This window comes from Engystomops pustulosus, chromosome 6 (assembly GCF_040894005.1).
Source record: "Engystomops pustulosus chromosome 6, aEngPut4.maternal, whole genome shotgun sequence".
Lineage (NCBI taxonomy): Eukaryota > Metazoa > Chordata > Amphibia > Anura > Leptodactylidae > Engystomops > Engystomops pustulosus.
Window position 1 is genome coordinate 83,813,830 of NC_092416.1, and position 23,902 is coordinate 83,837,731.

The window sequence follows — 23,902 nt, forward strand, 5'->3', positions numbered from 1 at the left end:
ACCCCCTTCCCAACTATCCCTGCCTACTTTCCTCACTTACGATAGGCAATAAGTGACAACAAGAAAACTATCCCTGCAAAACACAGAGACAATACAAAGTGGAGAAAATACAAACACAGATTAATAGTCCCAAGAGAAAGGTCACAATAAAGAAGGGCAAATGCTGTACAAAATTGCAAGGCAGAAAGTAGACTGAATAGAGGCAGAAGGTCAGGATACCAGGAACTTACTACAAGTTGGATCTATAGCAGGCACACAGTATTGATCAAGAGGAGCCAATAACAGAATCATGATTGGGTCCGGATGGTGATTGAATTGGAATACTGAGCTGCTTCTCAGCCATACTCTACGTACAGAGGATAATGCTGGCTAAAGAGTTACAAGACAATTACCGTATATACTCGAGTATAAGCCGACCCGAGTATAAGCCGAGACCCCTAATTTTGACACAAAAAACTAGAAAACCTATTGACTCGAGTATAAGCCGAGGGTGAGAAATGCATTGGTCACAGGCCCCACAGTATGTAGCCTGCCACCCCCCTGGAGTATATAGCCTTCCAGTCCCCTGTAGTATATAGCCAGCCAGCCCTGTAGTATATAGCCTGCCAGCCCCCTCAAGTATATAGCCTGCCAGCCCCCTGGAGTATATAACCTGCCTGCCTGCCCCCTCGAGTATATAGTCTGCCAGCCCCTCCCGGATGCCGGGGAGCGTCAGAAGGTGAGTTTACTTTTTGGGGTTTTTTTCTTTGACTCGAGTATAAGCCGAGTTAGGGGTTTCCAGCATATTTTTTGTGCTGAAAAACTAGGCTTATACTCGAGTATATATGGAGTATTTCATGGAGTATACCCATGAAAATGATTGCCATATTTTGAAAGTCTCCTTACATTTGCAAAGGTGGCCTTCAAATGCAAATTCTCCAAGAAGAGTTTGTTTTCTTCCCTGACTTAAATCTACAGCTTCTCACCCAGCCAAACTAGTTCTCTAGTTTGTACTGATGAGAAAATATTGGATAAGTGCTGTCTGCAGTTGGGAGTCAGTTACTTTTGGAAAAAATATACAGCTTGTCATGCATTGGTGTATAGGGAGCTGCCTTTCAAGGGTAGCACTGAGGCATGGTTTACCTTATCCTAAAATGCAAATGTATTAGCATTTTTATTTCCCAGAACATTCTTTGTGAATTTTAAAGGAAATAACTTTGTATTGAAAAACACAGCTGCTGGTGAAATCACTTTCCTGCCATCACCTAAAACAATACATTCCTTGTGTAACTTGGGTTTCACTTCTTGAAGGGAGTGATTAGAGGAGTATAAACGCAATAAACAAGAAAAAAAAGACTGTTTGAAAGCCACTTACGGCTTTTTCTCATCTAGTAACATGGATCTGATCACAAGACATGAACAATAAATGAGAAAAGATGCAAAAGAAATAGGAAAGGAATCTATAGCTTCAGACATTAAGCAACATAAACTTTAACTTGCACAACAAAGACCTCTACTTAATTTATTACCGGTTTTTAACCCCTTAACGACTTGGCCTTTTTTAGTTTTTTCACTTCCATTTTTCACTCACCAACTTCAAAAATCTATAACTTTATTTTTCCACATAAAGAGCTGTGTTATGGCTTATTTTCTGCGTAACAAATTGCACTTCATAGTGACGGTATTTAATATTCCATGGCGTGTACTGGGAAGCGGGAAAAAAATTCCAAATGCAGTGAAAATGGTGAAAAACCACATTTGTGACGTTTTCTTGTGGGCTTGGATTTTACAGCTTTCACTCTGCGTCCCAAATGACATGTCTACTTTATTCTTTGGGTCGGTACGATCACGTGGATACCAAATTTGTATAGGTTTTATAATGTTTTCATACATTTAAAAAAATTAAAACCTCCTGTACAAAATATTTTTTTTTTATTTTGCCATCTTCTGGGGCCAATAACTTTTTCATACTTTGGTGTACGGAGCTGTGGATAGTGTCATTTTTTGCGAATTTTGATGGCGTTTTCATTACTATAATTTTTGGGACTGTGCGACCTTTTGATCACTTTTTAATTTTTTTATATTTTTCAAAATGGCAAAAAAATGCCATTTTCGACTTTGGACGCTATTTTCCGTTACGGGGTTAAACGTAGTGAGAAAACATTATCATGTTTTGATAGATCGGGCATTTTCAGACGCGGCGATACCTAATGTGTTTATGATTTTTACTGTTTATTTATTTTTATATCAGTTCTAGGGAAAGGGGGGTGATTTGAATTTTTAGTTTTTTTTTATTATAATTTTTTTTTTTTTAAACTTTTTTTTATTTTTACTTTTACTATTTTTCAGACTCCCTAGGGTACTCTAACCCTAGGTAGTCTGATCGATCCTATCATATACTGCCATACTACAGTATGGCAGTATATGTGGATTTTACTCCCCATGCATTACAATGTGCAATTAGCACATTGTAATGCATGGGTTAAAATGAAGTAGCCTCTGGTATTCGGAACACCCGAGGTTACCATGGTGACGGATCGCCGCTCCCAGTGACGTCATCGGGGAGCAGCGATCCACAACAAGATGGCGATCGAGGTGAGAACACCCGCGATCGGTGCTAGGGTGTTACCGGTAAGCCTTTGCTGCAATATGCAGCAAAGAATTACCGGCTATGGAGAGGGCTCGGCGTGCGTCGGGAAGGGGTTAAATCTATTTTAATTCAAAAATATTTTAGAAATGTGTCTGAAAAGTTAGGGAAGTCATTTATCTTTATTTTTCTTCCTGTATTTTCTGTCTTTTAGAGACTTTTTTTGGTGTATTGCAATTTTTCCTCCTTTTTGGGGACATTTTGACATTTTTAAATGGACATTTGTTTATCATCAGTAAGACACATTTGTCTTCTATTCCAGATGTGCTAAATGTCGCAAATAACATTTATCATTTCAAATTGTCTAAAATTTGCCGAAACCATACTTAAGGAAAACTGAAAATGGAAAGAAGTGACCTGAGACATTTGTGCAACATTTTTGAGACATTTGTTACAAATGTCTCAAAAAGAGATCTGAAGAAAAAAAAAACATTTAACACAAGGAAAAATTGAGATTGATAAATTACCATAGAAGCAGACTGAAAAAAGACACAGAAACTAACCAAAACAACCAGAGAGAAGATAAATTACCCCCATAGTATCATTATTTTCTTACTGAATTCATTGACATGTTATCTTCATTGTAAGGAGAAATAAAAAGTTCAAATGACATGAAACTGTATATATGGTAGAGAGGTTAATAAAATCCCTAAATTACACCCATGAATGAATACTTACAGACAACACTGGTAAAGCAGTAAGTGACTGGCCCCATCTTGATTCCCCTGGTTATTTCATAGGTATCAGATAAAAAATTTCTGGACAGAATCTTGAAGTAAAACATCACTTTCTTTTTCCTAGTTCCCTTCCCTCCCAATATCTTCTCTGTCTAGACTAGCTGAGCATAAAGTGAAACTAAAGTTTACTAGCTGAGCATAAAGTGAAACTAAAGTTTCACTAAAGAACCTTCACACTAGAGATTTTGTTGAAGGCGTTGCCATAGACTGTTACAATGAACAGGGCCGGCGCTATGGGTAGGCAAAGGTGGCAATTGCCAAGGGCCCCTGGGAGAAAGTGAAGAAAGAGAATCTCTTCTTTCAAATGAATCTTGAATTGTGTTTCTAGGGGCCCTGGATCCAGAGATATTCAGGTTTAAAGTGAGAATATCAGGTGCCATATTTATACATAAAAATCACTCCCAACGGCAGTTTAACAGTTAATATCTCCGTTTTCCTACATTTTAGAAACACAAATTTAAGGAGAGGAGACTCTCTTCTTTCATAGGAAAAAAGAAGTAAGGTTCTATGTGTCACAGAGCCAGAGATACAGCCCTCTGAAATTAACCCCCCCCCAATCCAGATTCTTAGCCATCAGTCTGCAGGGAGCATTTGCTGCACACAGGAGCTGCTGCACCTCACAGATAATGGAAATATTCACTTTATATGTTACTACATTCAGAGAAGGGATAATATCAACTAATATTCATGATTTTAACCCTTCTCTATGCAGAACTATCTAAGTACACACTTTGGGCCACATGTATCAATCGTTTTTTTCTGTTGTTTTTGCGCTTTTTCATTCATTCATTTTTGCCAAACTAGCTGCGCAGCAAAAATAACCAGCTTTTCCTCATTTATCCTAGCAATCCAGATGTTTTGCTGCGACTAATGATATTCATCACTTGCGACTTTTAATTTAGGTGCAAAAACGGGCGCAAAAACACTCCAGCCCGAAGGTGGCGTTATCTGAGAAGAAAGCACTGAGCCCCTTTGCAGAACAGCTCATTTCTAGCAGCAAAGCTCATCCAGACACTGCAGACACTAGAACTGATCATACAGACATGAGATACTCTGCAGACACTAGTAGACATAGTACAGACATGAGATACTCTGCAGATAGGAGCTGCAGACTATTTACAGTTCATCACCTTCTATTTACAAAACATTCTGCAAAATCCTGAGCTCAAAGCAAAACAGAAGAGAACGTTACAGAATGTTGCAGATAGTACTGAGAAGTGTCCCCCATGTAATTCTGCACAGTATCTGAGGGCAGGGCCGCATCTGCCATGAGGCAGGATGAAAATCTTGTTTCAGGCGGCGGACATCAGAGGCGGCAGAATGGCAGCCTGGATGATTTAGGAGGCAGCTCGTGACCTGATCTATCACCCAGCAGAAGTTTCTGCTGGCTGCTCTCTGTTCCCCCCTGCACAGGTCATACACTATTTAGTTAGGATCCTTTTAGCTAGCAGACAATTAACCCCTCAAGCCACCATGACGTACCCCAACGTTATGGGCAGCAGTGCATAAAGACACCATGACATTGTGGAACGTCATGACTTCTGTTACTCTGACAATATGCAGCGATTGCTGTGACTGGTCATTTAGTACAGCCAGACAAATCCCAGAAGAAAGAAGCATTCCCTGGCTGAGCTCATCATACCTTATCAGTATCCTATCTCCTCATTTTCCTTCACAGACCCTCCACACCATAAATCACCTGCACACCACACACAATTAACCCCTTCACTGCCCAGCTGCATACCTCTCCCATCTGTGCTCTCCTCTACATTTTGATTTAACTTTGAAGAAAACCTAAAGGGTTAATAAAGCTCCTTAAAGACATTTTGAATAATTGAAGGTGTAGTTTCTTAAATGGTGTAATTTATGTGTTTGTATCTGTTGTTTAGGTCCATTGAAATCACTTGAAATTGCCCTTAATAAAATGAATTTGGAAATTAAAAAAAAAATATCTACTAAACTTCTACCATCCTAAAGATACAAAAGAATTTTTAAAAATGTTGCCAACGCAAAGCAGACATATGGCGAATGTTATTTATTAAGTCATTTTTGTGTTATAACTATTTGTTCAAAAATTTTATTTAAAATACTGATCTCAGGAGGTAAACAATTGATACATATGGGTATTTGTGTGAGTGATTGTCTATATACAAAGAGTGTGGAAATAAACATTTAAATAGGCCTGTGTATACAGCGTTGGGGGGGGGGGCGCTATTTGAATTTTCGCCTCAGGCAGCAAAAAGGCTAGAATCGGCCCTGTCTGAGGGGGATACTGTGCAGAATTACAGGGGTGCAGCAGGAGATCAGCAGTGGGGGATCCCCTCCAGGAGAAGCCCCTGCTGAGGAGGTCACTGGGTGCTGGGTGTCACACACCTGGGTGCTGCTATGAGTGTTATCTTCATTCTGGGATGTGGGAGAAGCAGAGAGGAGCTTGTAGCAGGATCACATGTAAGTGCCCGAATCTAACATTGCACCTAAACTGTGTTAAAGTAAAGTGATTAATAAGAGGCAGGAAATTAACTTATCACAGATGGTTGTAGCTTGTGATAATTCTGGAAAACAGTGCGCCAGAATTTAGGCGCAACTACTACACTTAGGCGCACAAAAGTGATAAATGTGGCCCTTTCTCTCTTATTCCCTTTTATTTTGTGATAGTTATTTTTTGTTGGGAAAATTGACTGATACGACGAACATTCAATCCTCTTCGCCTAATGTGACTACACCGCGACCAGAACATGTCCGAAAAGTTATATGTAACACCAAAAACACACACATGTCCTGGAATAAAGTTTTTATTTCCCATCATCCTCCATTATTTACACCTGTGTTATGACGTTCTCACTCTCATTCTTATGAAGCGCGGAGGGCTCTGTTATTGTGCGGATAATACAATGGTGCACATCTAAACGTGACTTTTATTATCTCATTAGAGAGGTTTATGCATATATAGTTATTTATTTAGGTTACCATTGTGTAAGGAACAGACAATGATACATCTGTGTGAATTTTCTGCAGTTCCCTCTGCTGCATATTTTGGTGAATATATTGGTGTGGGGTATGTCTGCTCTCCTCACATCTTACTGTATTCTGAATTTGTACATATTTTAGAGGAAATTTTGAATGTTGATTGCCAAATGCATCGCCTGGTTGTCTGCTTTCAAAATTATATAGGATTTATGGCACATTTACTGTTTTATTCTGTTTTATTGATATATTTTGCAGGTTGTGACTGTCTAAAAATGTCTAGCTGAAAAGCAGATATCTAGTTATTACAGTTTTAGTGATATTATGTGGATTTATTTATGTGAACATATCAATAGGGCACATTTGTGAACTCTACAAATGTCCATGTCTTACATTTAGGAGATGTGAAGGTAAACATTTTCTGTTTGGATCAAATTTTTTGCCATCAAAGTCAAATTTTAAGTATTTTAATAAAATGTTTCAATTAGAATCAAAATTGCATGAAGGTGCCTATGTCTATAAAATCTTTGATGCAATTTTGAAAATGGGGCAAGTGTCTGCTTAAAGAAAATATCGCTCCCTCTCCCCAATGGGCCTCACAGTCTAATCAACCTACCAGTAATTTTTTGGAGTGTGGGAGGAAACCGGAGGACCCGGAGGAAACCCACGCAGACACACGCATACAAAATCTTTGCAGATGTTGACCAGCACTGCAAGGCTGTAGTGCTCCGTTATTAGCTGCCCATAAATGCTGCCCATAAATCTCCCTATCATTTATCTATCTCCTATAAAATTCTCCCATATTACAGTTTGTTTTACCATACTAAAGGAGCCTCTTACTGACTGTGACTGGTCATAAAATAGTTTTATTTTGGGGCCCCACTTTTAGTTTTGCCCAAGGCCCCACTTTGTCTAGAACCGGCCCTGACAATGAACTAGCTGTTAGGCCCAGTTCACATCTCTCTGTGGTCTTCAGTTTTTTTATTCAGTTATTGTGAGCCAAAGTCAAGTGTGCTTGAACACACAGAGCAAGTGCAAGTCGTTCCATTATACCTTAACTTTATATAGTTGCTGGATAGGTTTGTTCCTGTTCTATGTGTGCAATTACACCTGGTTTTAGATCACAATAACTATGGCTGTCAGGATTCAGAGTCTCTGGACCCTCTGGAACACCACGGGAGATGGTACTAGCCGACACCTGGGACCGGAGTCTAAGCGGCACCTGGTCTTTAACAGAGCTCACCACAAAGTGACCAAAAGGACGTATGGTCCTAAAAATAGTAGCATTGAAAACGTCATCAAAAGTACCACAAAATGACACTACCGTGCAAAGTATGAAAAAGTTATTAAAGCCAAAAGATGGCAAAATAAAAAAAAAAAAACATTTTTGCACAGGAGGTTCCTGTATGCTAACAGGAAGTACCCCCAGAAATTTGAGCGCTTCTGGTCCAGATGATGTGTGAATCCCCATACTGCTTAATAAATCTCTCTGGTCTTTGTTTATTCCTATATCAAAGGAGACTGAGTGTGTTGGTATGTGTGTGTGAGTGTCTCATTGTCTAAGCGTCAACGTTAGTTTCTGGTTTAGCAAGTTTCTGGTTTAGTGGTCTGGCTACAATATTTTGATTTCTTTCCTGAAGCTTGTACAATATACCTCATGTAATCTATCAGAAATGTAATACCCTGTCAGTGACTTTTTAATGCCATGTATTACTGCTGTAATGTGGTGAAGTGGTAGAAAGCTTTCTTGTTATTCAGTTTTGTTTATTGTACAGGCAGTCCCCGGGTTACATACAAGATAGGGTCTGTAGGTTTGTTCTTAAGTTGAATTTGTATGTAAGTCGGAACTGTATACTTTATCATTGTAACCCCAGCCAAATTTTTTTTGGGTTCTGTGACAATTGGATTTTAAAAATGTTGGATTGTCATGAGAGCCAGGATTAGTAATAAAGCTTCATTGTAGACACCTGTGACAACTGTTATAGCTGTTTATTGTAGCCTAAGGCTAAAGTACAGTAAATTGCCAACATCCAGTGGTCCGTTTGTAACTAGGGGTCGTATATAAGTCAGGTGTTCTTAAGTAGGGGACCGCCTGTACTTGTACAAAATTTAAAAACTTGAATAAATATAAACTTAAAAAAAAATCACTAGAGATGGGCGAATCGATTCTAATGATTCTAACTTTGGTTAGAATTTCAGGAAAAATTCGATTCGTCACGAAGCCGAAGTTTATGCTGATTCGGGGGAACGAAGTTGATTTTTTTCCCCCACATTTTTCTGCTCTCCGCTCCCTGGTCTCCGCTCCCAGCTCCTCGGTCTCCGCTTCCAGGTTTCCGCTCCCAGCTCCCTGGTCTCTGCTCACCGCTCTCCACTCTTAGCACTCTGCTCCCCGGTCTCTGCTCCCAGAACCACGCTCTCCGCTCCACGATCTCTGCTCCCCGGTCTCCGCTCCCAGCTCCCTGGTCTCAGCTCCCTGGTCTCCGCTCCCCGGTCCTCAGTCTCCGCTCTCATCACCCCGCTCTCCGCTCCCAGCACTCCACTCCCCGGTCTCTGCTCCCAGCTACCTGGTCTCCGCTCCCAGCACCCTGCTACCTGATCTCCGCTGGGGTGTGTTCCGTAGGGGTGTGTGTTGGTATGTATGGGTGTGTGTATAGGCGTGTGTGTATATTTGCTCTATATACTGTTTATATATGTGTATTTGCTGTATGTATACTCAGTATGTGCGTAGATGTTGTATATACTGTATGTGTGTGAATATATATTTTTATGCAGTATTGGGGATATTTATTAGGGCTTCTGCACCATGTCAATTTTAATTTTACACCACACGGCGGCACGCTGTATGCATTTTACACCACACGGCGGCACGCTGTATGCATTTTACACCACACGGCGCCACGCTGTATGCATTTTACACCACACGGCGCCACGCTGTATGCATTTTACACCACACGGCGCCACGCTGTATGCATTTTACACCACACGGCGCCACGCTGTATGCATTTTACACCACACGGCGCCACGCTGTATGCATTTTACACCACACGGCGCCACGCTGTATGCATTTTACACCACACGGCGCCACGCTGTATGCATTTTACACCACACGGCGCCACGCTGTATGCATTTTACACCACACGGCGCCACGCTGTATGCATTTTACACCACACGGCGCCACGCTGTATGCATTTTACACCACACGGCGCCACGCTGTATGCATTTTACACCACACGGCGCCACGCTGTATGCATTTTACACCACACGGCGCCACGCTGTATGCATTTTACACCACACGGCGCCACGCTGTATGCATTTTACACCACACGGCGCCACGCTGTATGCATTTTACACCACACGGCGCCACGCTGTATGCATTTTACACCACACGGCGCCACGCTGTATGCATTTTACACCACACGGCGCCACGCTGTATGCATTTTACACCACACGGCGCCACGCTGTATGCATTTTACACCACACGGCGCCACGCTGTATGCATTTTACACCACACGGCGCCACGCTGTATGCATTTTACACCACACGGCGCCACGCTGTATGCATTTTACACCACACGGCGCCACGCTGTATGCATTTTACACCACACGGCGCCACGCTGTATGCATTTTACACCACACGGCGCCACGCTGTATGCATTTTACACCACACGGCGCCACGCTGTATGCATTTTACACCACACGGCGCCACGCTGTATGCATTTTACACCACACGGCGCCACGCTGTATGCATTTTACACCACACGGCGCCACGCTGTATGCATTTTACACCACACGGCGCCACGCTGTATGCATTGTACACCACACGGCGCCACGCTGTATGCATTGTACACCACACGGCGCCACGCTGTATGCATTGTACACCACACGGCGCCACGCTGTATGCATTGTACACCACACGGCGCCACGCTGTATGCATTGTACACCACACGGCGCCACGCTGTATGCATTGTACACCACACGGCGCCACGCTGTATGCATTGTACACCACACGGCGCCACGCTGTATGCATTGTACACCACACGGCGCCACGCTGTATGCATTGTACACCACACGGCGCCACGCTGTATGCATTGTACACCACACGGCGCCACGCTGTATGCATTGTACACCACACGGCGCCACGCTGTATGCATTGTACACCACACGGCGCCACGCTGTATGCATTGTACACCACACGGCGCCACGCTGTATGCATTGTACACCACACGGCGCCACGCTGTATGCATTGTACACCACACGGCGCCACGCTGTATGCATTGTACACCACACGGCGCCACGCTGTATGCATTGTACACCACACGGCGCCACGCTGTATGCATTGTACACCACACGGCGCCACGCTGTATGCATTGTACACCACACGGCGCCACGCTGTATGCATTGTACACCACACGGCGCCACGCTGTATGCATTGTACACCACACGGCGCCACGCTGTATGCATTGTACACCACACGGCGCCACGCTGTATGCATTGTACACCACACGGCGCCACGCTGTATGCATTGTACACCACACGGCGCCACGCTGTATGCATTGTACACCACACGGCGCCACGCTGTATGCATTGTACACCACACGGCGCCACGCTGTATGCATTGTACACCACACGGCGCCACGCTGTATGCATTTTACACCACACGGCGCCACGCTGTATGCATTTTACACCACACGGCGGCACGCTGTATGCATTTAATACTACTTGGTGGCACGCTGTATGCATTTAACACTACATGGCGGAACGCTGTATGCATTTAACACTACATGGCGGCACACTGTATCTATCTTATACTACATGTCAGCACGCTGTATGCATTTTACACTACATGGCGGCGCGCTGTATCTGATTTTTACGCTGTATCTGATATATTACATATATGGTGGGGGGGGGGGGGGCATTGGTCTATGGCTAGCCACAGGCAGCAGAAAGGCTTGGTTCACCCCTGCACACAGCCCTATAAAACCCAGCCATTTTCTATCTCAGCACTTCACACTTCATGTTGTAGGGTCCAGCTGCTGCTATTGTACTGTGCGATTCTTTCTGCAATCCCTCGCTGTTCTCTAAGGGGGATCTGTATACCCCAAATAGCAGTTCTATTTAGTGACAAAATCGAATAGGAAGAAATCTGTTTGACTTTCATGCATCTGTAGTAGCGATTGGTGGACCAATCCCTGGTTGTTCTTTAAGGGGGATCTGTATACCCCAAATAGCAGTTCTATTTAGTGACAAAATCAAATAGGAAGAAATCTGTTTGACATTCATGCTTCTGCAGTAGTTAGCTGTCAGTTGTGGGTTATCTGTATAACGCACATTGCCATACCTTTTGGGGGCTCTAGTTTACAGCCAGATTTACGTGTAAAATCCACATAGTTTATACAGTGAAGAAAAGGGCAAAATGATCAGTGACGTCAATGCAAAATTACTGCCGACACCCTCTGCACTCTTTTGGAGGGCTTTCCACATGTAAAAACCAACAAAAAATTGCGTGGTGCTGCACCTTCCCTCTTATGAGCTGTCCTTAACGGTCCTAGATGGATCCAGCAAACATCCACTATTCAATAATCCAGTATAAGAAACTCTTTTGTGACCGGAGCTCAAAAACGAAAAAGACGATCCATGCAGGTTTCCTCCTTATTTGTGCACCAAACACAAAGGATCACTTTCAGGGATAAGTCACCATTCAGACCAGAAACCGTCAATATTATCACTCCTGTCCTAGTCTCCTCCACTCACTGCATATAAGAGACATATCCAGACATAGTGTAGACAGTTTCAAACTTTTCAAACTTTTATTTCCAGTTCTACTCACATATGTAGATAAAAAATGCGCATATCACAAATAACTCCACGAGGACGCCAATCCTTGCCCGACCCAGGGTTTCGCCTCTGTGCTTCTTCTGGGGCATGATTAGCGTCCGTCCTCTAGCTTTATTTATACAACACTGTTTCTCCATAAAATATGTTTTCAATTTCATACATAAATCACATACATTTAAAAAACATACATTTAAAAAACAAGGAACACGGATTACATCTGATTTGAACAAGGTATCTAAATAAGGAAAACACTTTAAGCATACATACACATCAGGCTAAAAAATCCATGTTTGCTAGTTTCTCCAAACCACCTGGAGGGCAATCTCTGTTTTCAAACTATCCTCCAATCACAGGGAGTTCTGAGCCAAGCCCCTCAACCTGTCATTCAAAGTCACGTGGGTATTACCCAATTAACCCAAAAATGTGCTTCACTCATTACATAGGGAGTTGGAGAAAAACAAAACCTCCTTTTGTTTTCATTGTGTCTGGGAGATGTTGAGCTAGAGATGTTGTATAAACTCTAGCGTATTAATAACAGAAAAACATTTTTTACTTTTATATACATATTTTCTTAATACAAAGATTACTACAAATACATTTTGCACATATTCCTATTTTTACAACCTGTGATCACAGACATCCTGACATCCACTGTTGAAGTGTTAAAGTGCTTCAATGTGGACTAGGTCCCTACCTATATCAGTGTGAACTAGGTCCCTACCTATATCTCCATTCAAATGTTAAGGTGCTTCAGTGTGAACTAGGTCCAATTTATATATCACTGACTCTACTTAGACACATTCAAACGTGTCTATATTCATACGTTAACACCAGGAGGTATGAATATAGACTTTGAATTAAAATGTTTTTTGAGAGACACATAAATATTTCTGCCTAGCAATATATCTATTGGAGTATAGTGATATGGTAGAAGTACTAGATTTCACTATATGCATCAAGGTCTATGGGTTTTGAGTGACACATCGTTTGAATGTGTCTAAGTAGAGTCAGTGATATATAAATTGGACCTAGTTCACACTGAAGCACCTTAACATTTGAATGGAGATATAGGTAGGGACCTAGTTCACACTGATATAGGTAGGGACCTAGTCCACATTGAAGCACTTTAACACTTCAACAGTGATATAGGTAGGGATAAAAAAAGCACCTTTACAAAATATAGGTAGAAATGAATGAAGCACTTTATCTAATGCACTTTAATATTCGCTTAGTATCATGATGGGTAGACGTAAAGGAATTTAGTTTTATAATGTAGCACTAGACATTAAGGATGTCTGTGATCACAGGTTGTAAAAATAGGAATATGTGCAAAATGTATTTGTAGTAATCTTTGTATTAAGAAAATATGTATATAAAAGTAAAAAATGTTTTTCTGTTATTAATACGCTGGAGTTTATACAACATCTCTAGCTCAACATCTCCCAGACACAATGAAAACAAAAGGAGGTTTTGTTTTTCTCCAACTCCCTATGTAATGAGTGAAGCACATTTTTGGGTTAATTGGGTAATACCCACGTGACTTTGAATGACAGGTTGAGGGGCTTGGCTCAGAACTCCCTGTGATTGGAGGATAGTTTGAAAACAGAGATTGCCCTCCAGGTGGTTTGGAGAAACTAGCAAACATGGATTTTTTAGCCTGATGTGTATGTATGCTTAAAGTGTTTTCCTTATTTAGATACCTTGTTCAAATCAGATGTAATCCGTGTTCCTTGTTTTTTAAATGTATGTTTTTTAAATGTATGTGATTTATGTATGAAATTGAAAACGTATTTTATGGAGAAACAGTTTTGTATAAATAAAGCTAGAGGACGGACGCTAATCATGCCCCAGAAGAAGCACAGAGGCGAAACCCTGGGTCGGGCAAGGATTGGCGTCCTCGTGGAGTTATTTGTGATATGCGCATTTTTTATCTACATATGTGAGTAGAACTGGAAATACAAGTTTGAAAAGTTTGAAACTGTCTACACTATGTCTGGATATGTCTCTTATATGCAGTGAGTGGAGGAGACTAGGACAGGAGTGATAATATTGACGGTTTCTGGTCTGAATGGTGGCTTTCCACATGTATCCGCATTTAACAGAACAGGTTCTGTTGTAATCTATGGAATCATCTGATGTCAGTGTAAAAAGAGTGCACTCTTTGATGTTATAGTGGGATCTTGGCCCTCAGCTCAGTCCTTTCGAGCTGGCACAGACGTTACCTTGTCAGGCTGCGTTCCCGCTTCGCTTATTTGGGGAAGTTGGCCTATGTAAGTGCACATGGAAGTGAAGAGGGAAGCGATTCAAAGAGCCACGGCTGTCATGTGCGTGTCATACTAAAACACAGCATTGTTTGAAGACCAAACCACGCTCCCTATGCATATTTAAGCATGGCACAACGTTCTACAACACCCTAAAGGCTCTCTGCAGCCAGGAAATGCCTGTTTTTTAACATGATCCGTTTTGATTCGATTCAGGTTTTTTTTCAAAAATTCGGCAAATCGGGACTAAACTAATTTTAACAAATTCGCCCATCTCTACTCATCACCACCACTGTCCCTGCCTTGTCCGCCATTTTTAAAACTTTGGACATATCATTTTTCAATTCCTGTAATGCTAATCACTGTTTCTTGGTAAGATTGTGATAATTATTTAGTTTATCATCATGTATTATGTTTAGTTCCCATTCTACTATGTCTTGAAACCTGTCCATCACATTAACTCTGGACTGTAAAGTGTAAGAGGATTCGGGACCTCAAAAATAGATGATGATTCCACAATATTCATTTTATCTTCAATATGTTGGTTTTTCTCAGACATCTTAAAATATCAAATTTAGATCAAAATCTAAATAACAATATTTTTTTTCCACCATCGGTCTGATTGCGTTCCTATGTGTAACATCATATGGAAAAAATAGTTTTTTTACAGTTACGGTCTTCTGGGGTAGCAAAAAGATCAAAATTTGTGGAAATAGAAAAATTCTAGCCCAAAGACAGGACTCCAATGTTTTCGGCAGGTAAAGGGGAGTCTGACATGTTCAATACATCTACCCCCCCCCCCCCCCGCAGAGTAATGACTTTTTTGTATTGTTGACTCCAAAGTTTCCTGGGTCTTTCCTTCCTCCACATCTAGGTTGTTTTTTGCATGATATTTATTGTTTGAGGATCCTTTTTAGATTTGAAGTTTCAGTCAGAAACTTCTGTGTCAACGTACGATGTCTCAAGCTCATAGGAGCTAAAATGAACCCTCAATTTATTTTGTTAGTTCCTCTTATAAGGTTGTAACTTAAGAATAGACTGGTCATTTATATTTGCTTCACACAATCATGATTGAGTGTAGTTTAACGCATACATAGGGGCTTATTTACTAAGGGCCCACGGCTGCATTTCTGTTGGGTTTTACGTCGTTTTCGGGGATCGGGCCGGGGATTGCGTATAGATCGGATTTTGGCGCTTCACCGCAGGGTTTCACGCGACAAAAAACGGGGGCGGGCCGTCGGACGATCCGACAGATTCGGACAACGCGCGGGATTTAACATTTTAATTGTGTCGCAGTAACAAGCACTTACATGCACCGGGAAGAAGAAGGTGAACTCCGGAGGACCTGAGCCGGGAAGCGGCACATGCAGGAAATCGGTCGCGCGATCTTCGTCAATTCTCGGCAGCTTTGCCGGATTGTCGCACAAAGCACCTCAGGGATCGCGCAGGGACGGGTAAGTAAATGTGCCCCATAGTCTTTGGTGGGGTTTTTGTCCCCTTGTGGCACCTGTGTTAAGAGAGATGATCCCAACGCATGCAAATTAAGGGCGTGTTGTTTGTCTGTGAGTGTTTGGGGTATGTACTTTTCTATACTGAGATTATAATCCTGTTGTTTTCTTGCAATGAGAACATATATAGTAAACAAACAATGCTCTACTCCTTTTTATCAATCGGCAATAAGTTAGATTGGATGTTTCTCTCACATCACCAGTATAGACAGAGATGGATAATTTCCTCGTATTTATACTTTTTCATGATGTGCATGAAATACCATGAAGAAATTATCCATCCCTGATTATACTGGTGCGGTGAGAGAAACGTCCAATCTAACTTATTGCTGAATGATAAAAAGGAGTAGAGTATTGTTCGTTTATAATATGTCATAAAAAGCACTCATTTTGAGAGTGTGTTTTTGTGTCCAATTGCTCCTCCAAAAGACTACCATTACCCTGGGGATACCTTTCTCTGGAAAAATTAGAACATATAGTAGAAGTATAGGTGTGTAACTCTGGCCATGCTTTAGATTTTAAAGTTTTTTTAAAAATTTGATTGATTACAAAAATAAAGTTTATAAGTTTACTCCACCTATCCACATACATAGTAATGATGTGGATAGAGGTTCAAGTCTCATCCATGTCAACATCTGCAAAGAGTTTGTATGTTCTCTCCATGTTTGTGTGGGGTTCCTCCGGGTCCTCCGGTTTCCTCCCACACTCCAAAAACATACAGGTAGGTTGCTAAGAATGTGAGTCCAATTGGGGGCAGAAACCGATTTGGCAAGCTTTGTGCATAATCTGTGTGCACTATATAAATAAAGGAATTATTATTATTATAATTATTATAGAGGTGTGAGTATATGTTAATGTGTCTGTCATACCTCTGTTAGCCATGATTAGGAGCATGTCAAATGCTTGAAACGCATAGGCCAGCCTTTCACCTTTTGGTCATTCTGTTTGTATTCTTATGTCAATGAAGCAATAAATATGTAGAAACATTTTTAAATGGCATCTGGTTCAGAAAGCTGGTCCTTTTGTTTGCTGTTTTGGAAAGAGGTTTATCATGCTTTATTTTGATGGTAGATTTCCTTTAACCCCTTCATGCACCAGGATGTACTATAACATTCTGGTGCTGCGGGGGGGTGTATTAAATGGCATCACTAAAAAGCACAATTTGTCTCACAGATAACAAGCCTTTACACATCTCTGTAAACGTTAAAATAAAAAAGTTATCACTTTTGGAATGAGGGGAGTAAAAATAGTGTAATAGTTAAGCAATGGGAATCTTTCACAAGAAAAATTTCCATTTGGTTTTCTTAATTTTTGTACAAATAAAAAACGTCATAAATAGAGATGAGCGAACATGCTCGTCCGAGCTTGATGCTCGGTCGAGCATTAGGGTACTCGAAACTGCTCGTTGCTCGGACGAATACTTTGCCCGCTCGAGAAAATGGCAGCTCCCGCCGTTTTGCTTTTTGGCGGCCAGAAACAGAGCCAATCACAAGCCAGGAGACTCTGCACTCCACCCAGCATGACGTGGTACCCTTACACGTCGATAGCAGTGGTTGGCTGGCCAGATCAGGTGACCCTGGGATAGACTAGCCGCTGGCCGCGCTGCTCGGATCATTCTGTCTCTGGATGCCGCTAGGGAGAGAGCTGCTGCTGGTCAGGGAAAGCGTTAGGGTGTTCTATTAGCTTACTGTTAGGCAGGAGTGATTCTCAAAGAACCCAACAGCCCTTCTTAGGGCTACAATAACGTTCTACTTTTTTTATTTTAATTTGCATCTTTTACCATTTTGTGAGGAATTAGCAGGGGGACTTGCTACCGTTGTGTTTAGCTCTTAGTGGCACACATATCCATAGCAAAGGCTGAAGTGGCAAAATTCAGTAGGGGTTGGATTTCTATTAGGCAATAACTCAGTGTCATCTCATCTGGCATAGTAGTGTGCTTCCTTTGATACTTGGCTAGAAAATAGCCATAGGAGAATACAAATAGCTTCTTGAAGCCTACAGTAGCGTTCTATATATTTGATTTCTGGTTGATCTGCTGGTGGCTGTAGTTTCTGCAGTGCATGTACTTGCCAATTCTGAGCAATTTGTAGTGAGACTTGCGACCGCTGTGTTCTGCGCTTAGTGGCGCACATATCCATAGCAAAGGCTGAAGTGGGAAAATTCAGTAGGGGTTGGATTTCTATTAGGCAATAACTCAGTGTCATCTCATCTGGCATAGTAGTGTGCTTCCTTTGATACTTGGCTAGAAAATAGCCATAGGAGAATACAAATAGCTTCTTGAAGCCTACAGTAGCGTTCTATATATTTGATTTCTGGTTGATCTGCTGGTGGCTGTAGTTTCTGCAGTGCATGTACTTGCCAATTCTGAGCAATTTGTAGTGAGACTTGCGACCGCTGTGTTCTGCGCTTAGTGGCGCACATATCCATAGCAAAGGCTGAAGTGGCAAAATTCAGTAGGGGTTGGATTTCTATTAGGCAATAACTCAGTGTCATCTCATCTGGCATAGTAGTGTGCTTCCTTTGATACTTGGCTAGAAAATAGCCATAGGAGAATACAAATAGCTTCTTGAAGCCTACAGTAGCGTTCTATATATTTGATTTCTGGTTGATCTGCTGGTGGCTGTAGTTTCTGCAGTGCATGTACTTGCCAATTCTGAGCAATTTGTAGTGAGACTTGCGACCGCTGTGTTCTGCGCTTAGTGGCGCACATATCCATAGCAAAGGCTGAAGTGGGAAAATTCAGTAGGGGTTGGATTTCTATTAGGCAATAACTCAGTGTCATCTCATCTGGCATAGTAGTGTGCTTCCTTTGATACTTGGCTAGAAAATAGCCATAGGAGAATACAAATAGCTTCTTGAAGCCTACAGTAGCGTTCTATATATTTGATTTCTGGTTGATCTGCTGGTGGCTGTAGTTTCTGCAGTGCATGTACTTGCCAATTCTGAGCAATTTGTAGTGAGACTTGCGACCGCTGTGTTCTGCGCTTAGTGGCGCACATATCCATAGCAAAGGCTGAAGTGGGAAAATTCAGTAGGGGTTGGATTTCTATTAGGCAATAACTCAGTGTCATCTCATCTGGCATAGTAGTGTGCTTCCTTTGATACTTGGCTAGAAAATAGCCATAGGAGAATACAAATAGCTTCTTGAAGCCTACAGTAGCGTTCTATATATTTGATTTCTGGTTGATCTGCTGGTGGCTGTAGTTTCTGCAGTGCATGTACTTGCCAATTCTGAGCAATTTGTAGTGAGACTTGCGACCGCTGTGTTCTGCGCTTAGTGGCGCACATATCCATAGCAAAGGCTGAAGTGGCAAAATTCAGTAGGGGTTGGATTTCTATTAGGCAATAACTCAGTGTCATCTCATCTGGCATAGTAGTGTGCTTCCTTTGATACTTGGCTAGAAAATAGCCATAGGAGAATACAAATAGCTTCTTGAAGCCTACAGTAGCGTTCTATATATTTGATTTCTGGTTGATCTGCTGGTGGCTGTAGTTTCTGCAGTGCATGTACTTGCCAATTCTGAGCAATTTGTAGTGAGACTTGCGACCGCTGTGTTCTGCGCTTAGTGGCGCACATATCCATAGCAAAGGCTGAAGTGGCAAAATTCAGTAGGGGTTGGATTTCTATTAGGCAATAACTCAGTGTCATCTCATCTGGCATAGTAGTGTGCTTCCTTTGATACTTGGCTAGAAAATAGCCATAGGAGAATACAAATAGCTTCTTGAAGCCTACAGTAGCGTTCTATATATTTGATTTCTGGTTGATCTGCTGGTGGCTGTAGTTTCTGCAGTGCATGTACTTGCCAATTCTGAGCAATTTGTAGTGAGACTTGCGACCGCTGTGTTCTGCGCTTAGTGGCGCACATATCCATAGCAAAGTCTGAAGTGGCAAAATTCAGTAGGGGTTGGATTTCTATTAGGCAATAACTCAGTGTCATCTCATCTGGCATAGTAGTGTGCTTCCTTTGATACTTGGCTAGAAAATAGCCATAGGAGAATACAAATAGCTTCTTGAAGCCTACAGTAGCGTTCTATATATTTGATTTCTGGTTGATCTGCTGGTGGCTGTAGTTTCTGCAGTGCATGTACTTGCCAATTCTGAGCAATTTGTAGTGAGACTTGCGACCGCTGTGTTCTGCGCTTAGTGGCGCACATATCCATAGCAAAGGCTGAAGTGGCAAAATTCAGTAGGGGTTGGATTTCTATTAGGCAATAACTCAGTGTCATCTCATCTGGCATAGTAGTGTGCTTCCTTTGATACTTGGCTAGAAAATAGCCATAGCAATAGGATAGGATTGTTTGGTTCTAAAAACTCAAAAAAAAACAAAAAACACAAAAAAAAACAAAAAACACAAAAAAACACACAAAAAAAAAAAAAAAAGTAAAAAAAAAAAAAAAGTTATAACTCTCATTTTAAAAATGTTTAACCCCAGGGCTAGGGGTAGAGGACGAGGGCGGGGACGTGGGCGTCCAACTACTGCAGGGGTCAGAGGCCGTGGTCCTGGGCGGGGTGAGACACCACCTGCTGATGAGGGAGCAGGGGAACGCCGCAGAGCTACACTCCCTAGGTTCATGTCTGAAGTTACTGGGACTCGTGGTAGAGCACTGTTGAGGCCAGAACAGTGCGAACAGGTGATGTCGTGGATTGCTGACAATGCTTCGAGCAATTTGTCCACCACCAGTCAGTCTTCCACGCAGTCCACCCATGTCACCGAAATCCCCACTCCTCCAGCTCCTGCACCTCAGCCTCCTCCCCCCCAGTCTGCCCCCTCCCAGGAAAATTTGCCATTTGAACCGGCATACTCTGAGGAACTGTTTTCTGGACCCTTCCCACAGTCACAAACCACTTGTCCGGTTGCTGCTGAGCAATTTTCCGATGCCCAGGTTTTCCACCAGTCACAGTCTGTGGGTGATGATGACCTTCTTGACGTAGTGGAAGTGTGTAAAGAGGTGTCCGACGATGAGGAGACACGGTTGTCAGACAGTGGGGAAGTTGTTGTCAGGGCAGGAAGTCCGAGGGGGGAGCAGACTGAGGGATCGGAGGATGATGAGGTGACAGACCCAAGCTGGGTTGAGAGGCCGGGTGAACACAGTGCTTCTGAGACGGAGGAGAGTCCTCGACCTGAACAGGTTGGAAGAGGCAGTGGTGGGGCCAGACGGAGAGGCAGGGCCAGAGCTGGTGCATCAGCGCCACTGTCAACTAGTGAAGCTCCCGTGGTGAGGGCTCTTGCGGCGAGGGCTAGATCTTCAGAAGTGTGGAGGTTCTTTAAGGAAACACCGGATGACCGACGGACTGTGGTGTGCAACATTTGCCAAACCAGGCTCAGCAGGGGTTCCACCACTACTAGCTTAACTACCACCAGTATGCGCAGGCATATGAATGCTAAGCACCCCACTCAGTGGCAACAAGCCCGTTCACCTCCGGCCGTGCACACCACTGCTCCTTCCCCTGTGTCAGCTGCTAGTCAGCCCCCTGCCCAGGACCCTGGCCCAAAAACCCCATCGTCGCCTCCACGATCCTCCACAGCATCCACCAGCGTTCAGCTCTCCATACCCCAGACGCTGGAGCGGAAACGCAAATATAGTGCAACCCACCCGCACGCCCAAGCCCTTAATGTGCACATCTCCAGATTGCTTAGCCTGGAGATGCTGCCCTATAGGCTAGTAGAGACCGAGGCCTTTCGCAACCTCATGGCGGCGGCCGCCCCTCGGTATTCGGTCCCCAGCCGCCACTACTTTTCCCGATGTGCCGTCCCAGCCCTGCACCAGCACGTGTCAGACAACATCATCCGTGCCCTGACCAACGCCGTTTCTGACAAGGTCCACCTGACCACGGACACGTGGACGAGTGCTGCCGGGCAGGGCCACTATATATCGCTGACGGCACATTGGGTTAACTTGGTGGAGGCTGGGACCGAGACTGACCCTGGGGCTGCTCATATACTGCCGACGCCGAGGATTGCGGGGCCTACCTCGGTCCAGGTGTTTCAGGCCTACTATGCCTCCTCCTCCTCCCACCCCTCCTCCACCTCCTCCTCCGAACTACCATCCGTGGGCACGGCGCCATCAGTCGGTAGCTCTAGGCACAGCAGCAGTGCCGTCGCTAAGCGACAGCAGGCGGTGCTCAAACTGCTGAGCCTAGGCGACAAAAGGCACACCGCCCAAGAGCTATTACAGGGCATCACGGCGCAGACTGATCTGTGGCTGGCACCGCTGAACCTCAAGCCGGGAATGGTTGTGTGTGACAACGGCCGTAACCTGGTGGCGGCTCTGCAACTCGGCAGACTGACACATGTGCCATGCCTGGCCCATGTGTTAAATCTGATAGTTCAGCGTTTCCTCAAGACATACCCCAATCTGTCTGATTTGCTCACGAAGGTGCGCCGCATCTGTGCGCATTTCAGGAAGTCCAGCCCAGATGCTGCCACTCTCAGGGCAGCGCAGCGCCGCCTCCAACTGCCCGCTCACCGACTGTTGTGCGACGTGCCCACGAGGTGGAATTCAACACTGACCATGTTATCCAGAGTTTACCAGCAGCGCAGAGCGATTGTAGACTGCCAGATGTCAACTTCCACCAGAACTGGTAGTCAGGTCAGTCAGCTTCCTCAAGTCTACAATGAGGAGTGGACGTGGATGTCTGATATCTGTCAGGTGCTGAGTAACTTTGAGGAGTCAACACAGATGGTCAGTGGCGATGCCGCCATCATCAGCCTCACCATCCCGCTGCTTGGCCTGTTGAAAAACTCTCTGGTCAGCATGAAGTCGGAAGCTTTGCGCTCGTCACAAGAGACGGGGGAAGAATATTCCCTTGTTGATAGCCAAAGCACCCTGAGGTCTGTTTCTCAGCGCATATCGGAGGAGGTGGAGGTGGAGGAGGATGAGGAGGAAGAGGAGGAGAATGTTGGCGAGACACAAGAGGGGACCATTGTTGAGTCCTTCACTGTTCAGCGTGTATGGGCAGAAGAAGAGGAGTTGGAGGAGTTGGAGGAGGAGGAAATGGACAGTCAGGCCAGTGAGGGGAGTGAATTCTTACGCGTTGGTACTCTGGCGCATATGGCAGATTTCATGCTAGGGTGTCTATCCCGTGACCCTCGCGTTCAAAGAATTTATTCCAGCACCGATTACTGGGTGTTCACTCTCCTGGACCCACGGTACAAGCAAAATCTTGCCACTCTCATCCCTGCAGAGGAAAGGAGTGTGAGAATGCATGAATACCAGCAGGCCCTGGTGCACAAGCTGAAACAGTATTTCCCTTCTGACAGCGCTAGCGGCAGAGTGCGTAGTTCTGCGGGACAAGTAGCGAGGGAGAGTAGGCGAGCAGGCAGCTTGTCCAGCACTGGCAAGGGTACGCTTTACAAGGCTTTTGCCAGCTTTATGTCACCCCAGCAAGACACTGTCACCTGTCCCCAGTCTCGGCAGAGTAGGGCTGATCTTTACAGAAAGATGGTGAGGGAGTACGTAGCTGACCATACCATCGTCCTAAATGATCACACAGCTCCCTACAACTACTGGGTTTCAAAGCTGGACATGTGGCACGAACTGGCGCTGTACGCCTTGGAGGTTCTTGCCTGCCCTGCCGCTAGCGTCTTGTCCGAGCGGGTTTTCAGTGCAGCTGGTGGCATCATCACCGATAAGCGTACACGCCTGTCGACTGACAGCGCTGACAGGCTGACGCTTATTAAAATGAATAAAGGCTGGATTTCTCAGAATTTCCAATCTCCACCAGGTGAAGGAAGCTCAACCTGAATAATTGATCCACTCCTCCTCCTCCTCCTCCTCATTTTCCTCCTTCTCCTCCTCTTTGTACAGTAAAGCAGAGGAAAATGGCTATTTTTTGACAGGGCCCACTGGCTCTTGCTATACTTCATGCATTTAATTTTTCTGGAGGGCCACCTACCCGGTCCTCTGTTTGAAACAATTTTTGTGAGTGCCACATACAGGCACTCAATCTATTCCATTTTTCTGGAGGGCC

The 23,902-nt window shown here is 43.7% G+C and overlaps 1 protein-coding gene across 6 annotated transcripts in view; it reads right to left on the minus strand.

Moving 5' to 3' along the window:
* Positions 1-23,902, minus strand: part of LOC140135387 (T-cell-interacting, activating receptor on myeloid cells protein 1-like) — a 70,766-nt gene that overhangs the window by 37,292 nt on the left and 9,572 nt on the right. For 2 of the 6 annotated variants that reach the window (XM_072156849.1, XM_072156848.1), the window contains exon 1: positions 12,154-12,410. The exons of 1 other annotated variant lie outside the window; for it this stretch is intronic. In XM_072156849.1, coding sequence (XP_072012950.1) covers positions 12,154-12,319 — 166 coding nt within the window. In that variant the 5' untranslated portion in view covers positions 12,320-12,410. Of the gene's footprint in view, positions 1-3,304; positions 3,464-12,153; positions 12,417-23,902 lie in introns of those variants that run through there. 3 more of the 6 variants (XM_072156852.1, XM_072156850.1, XM_072156854.1) reach the window with 2 other exon arrangements.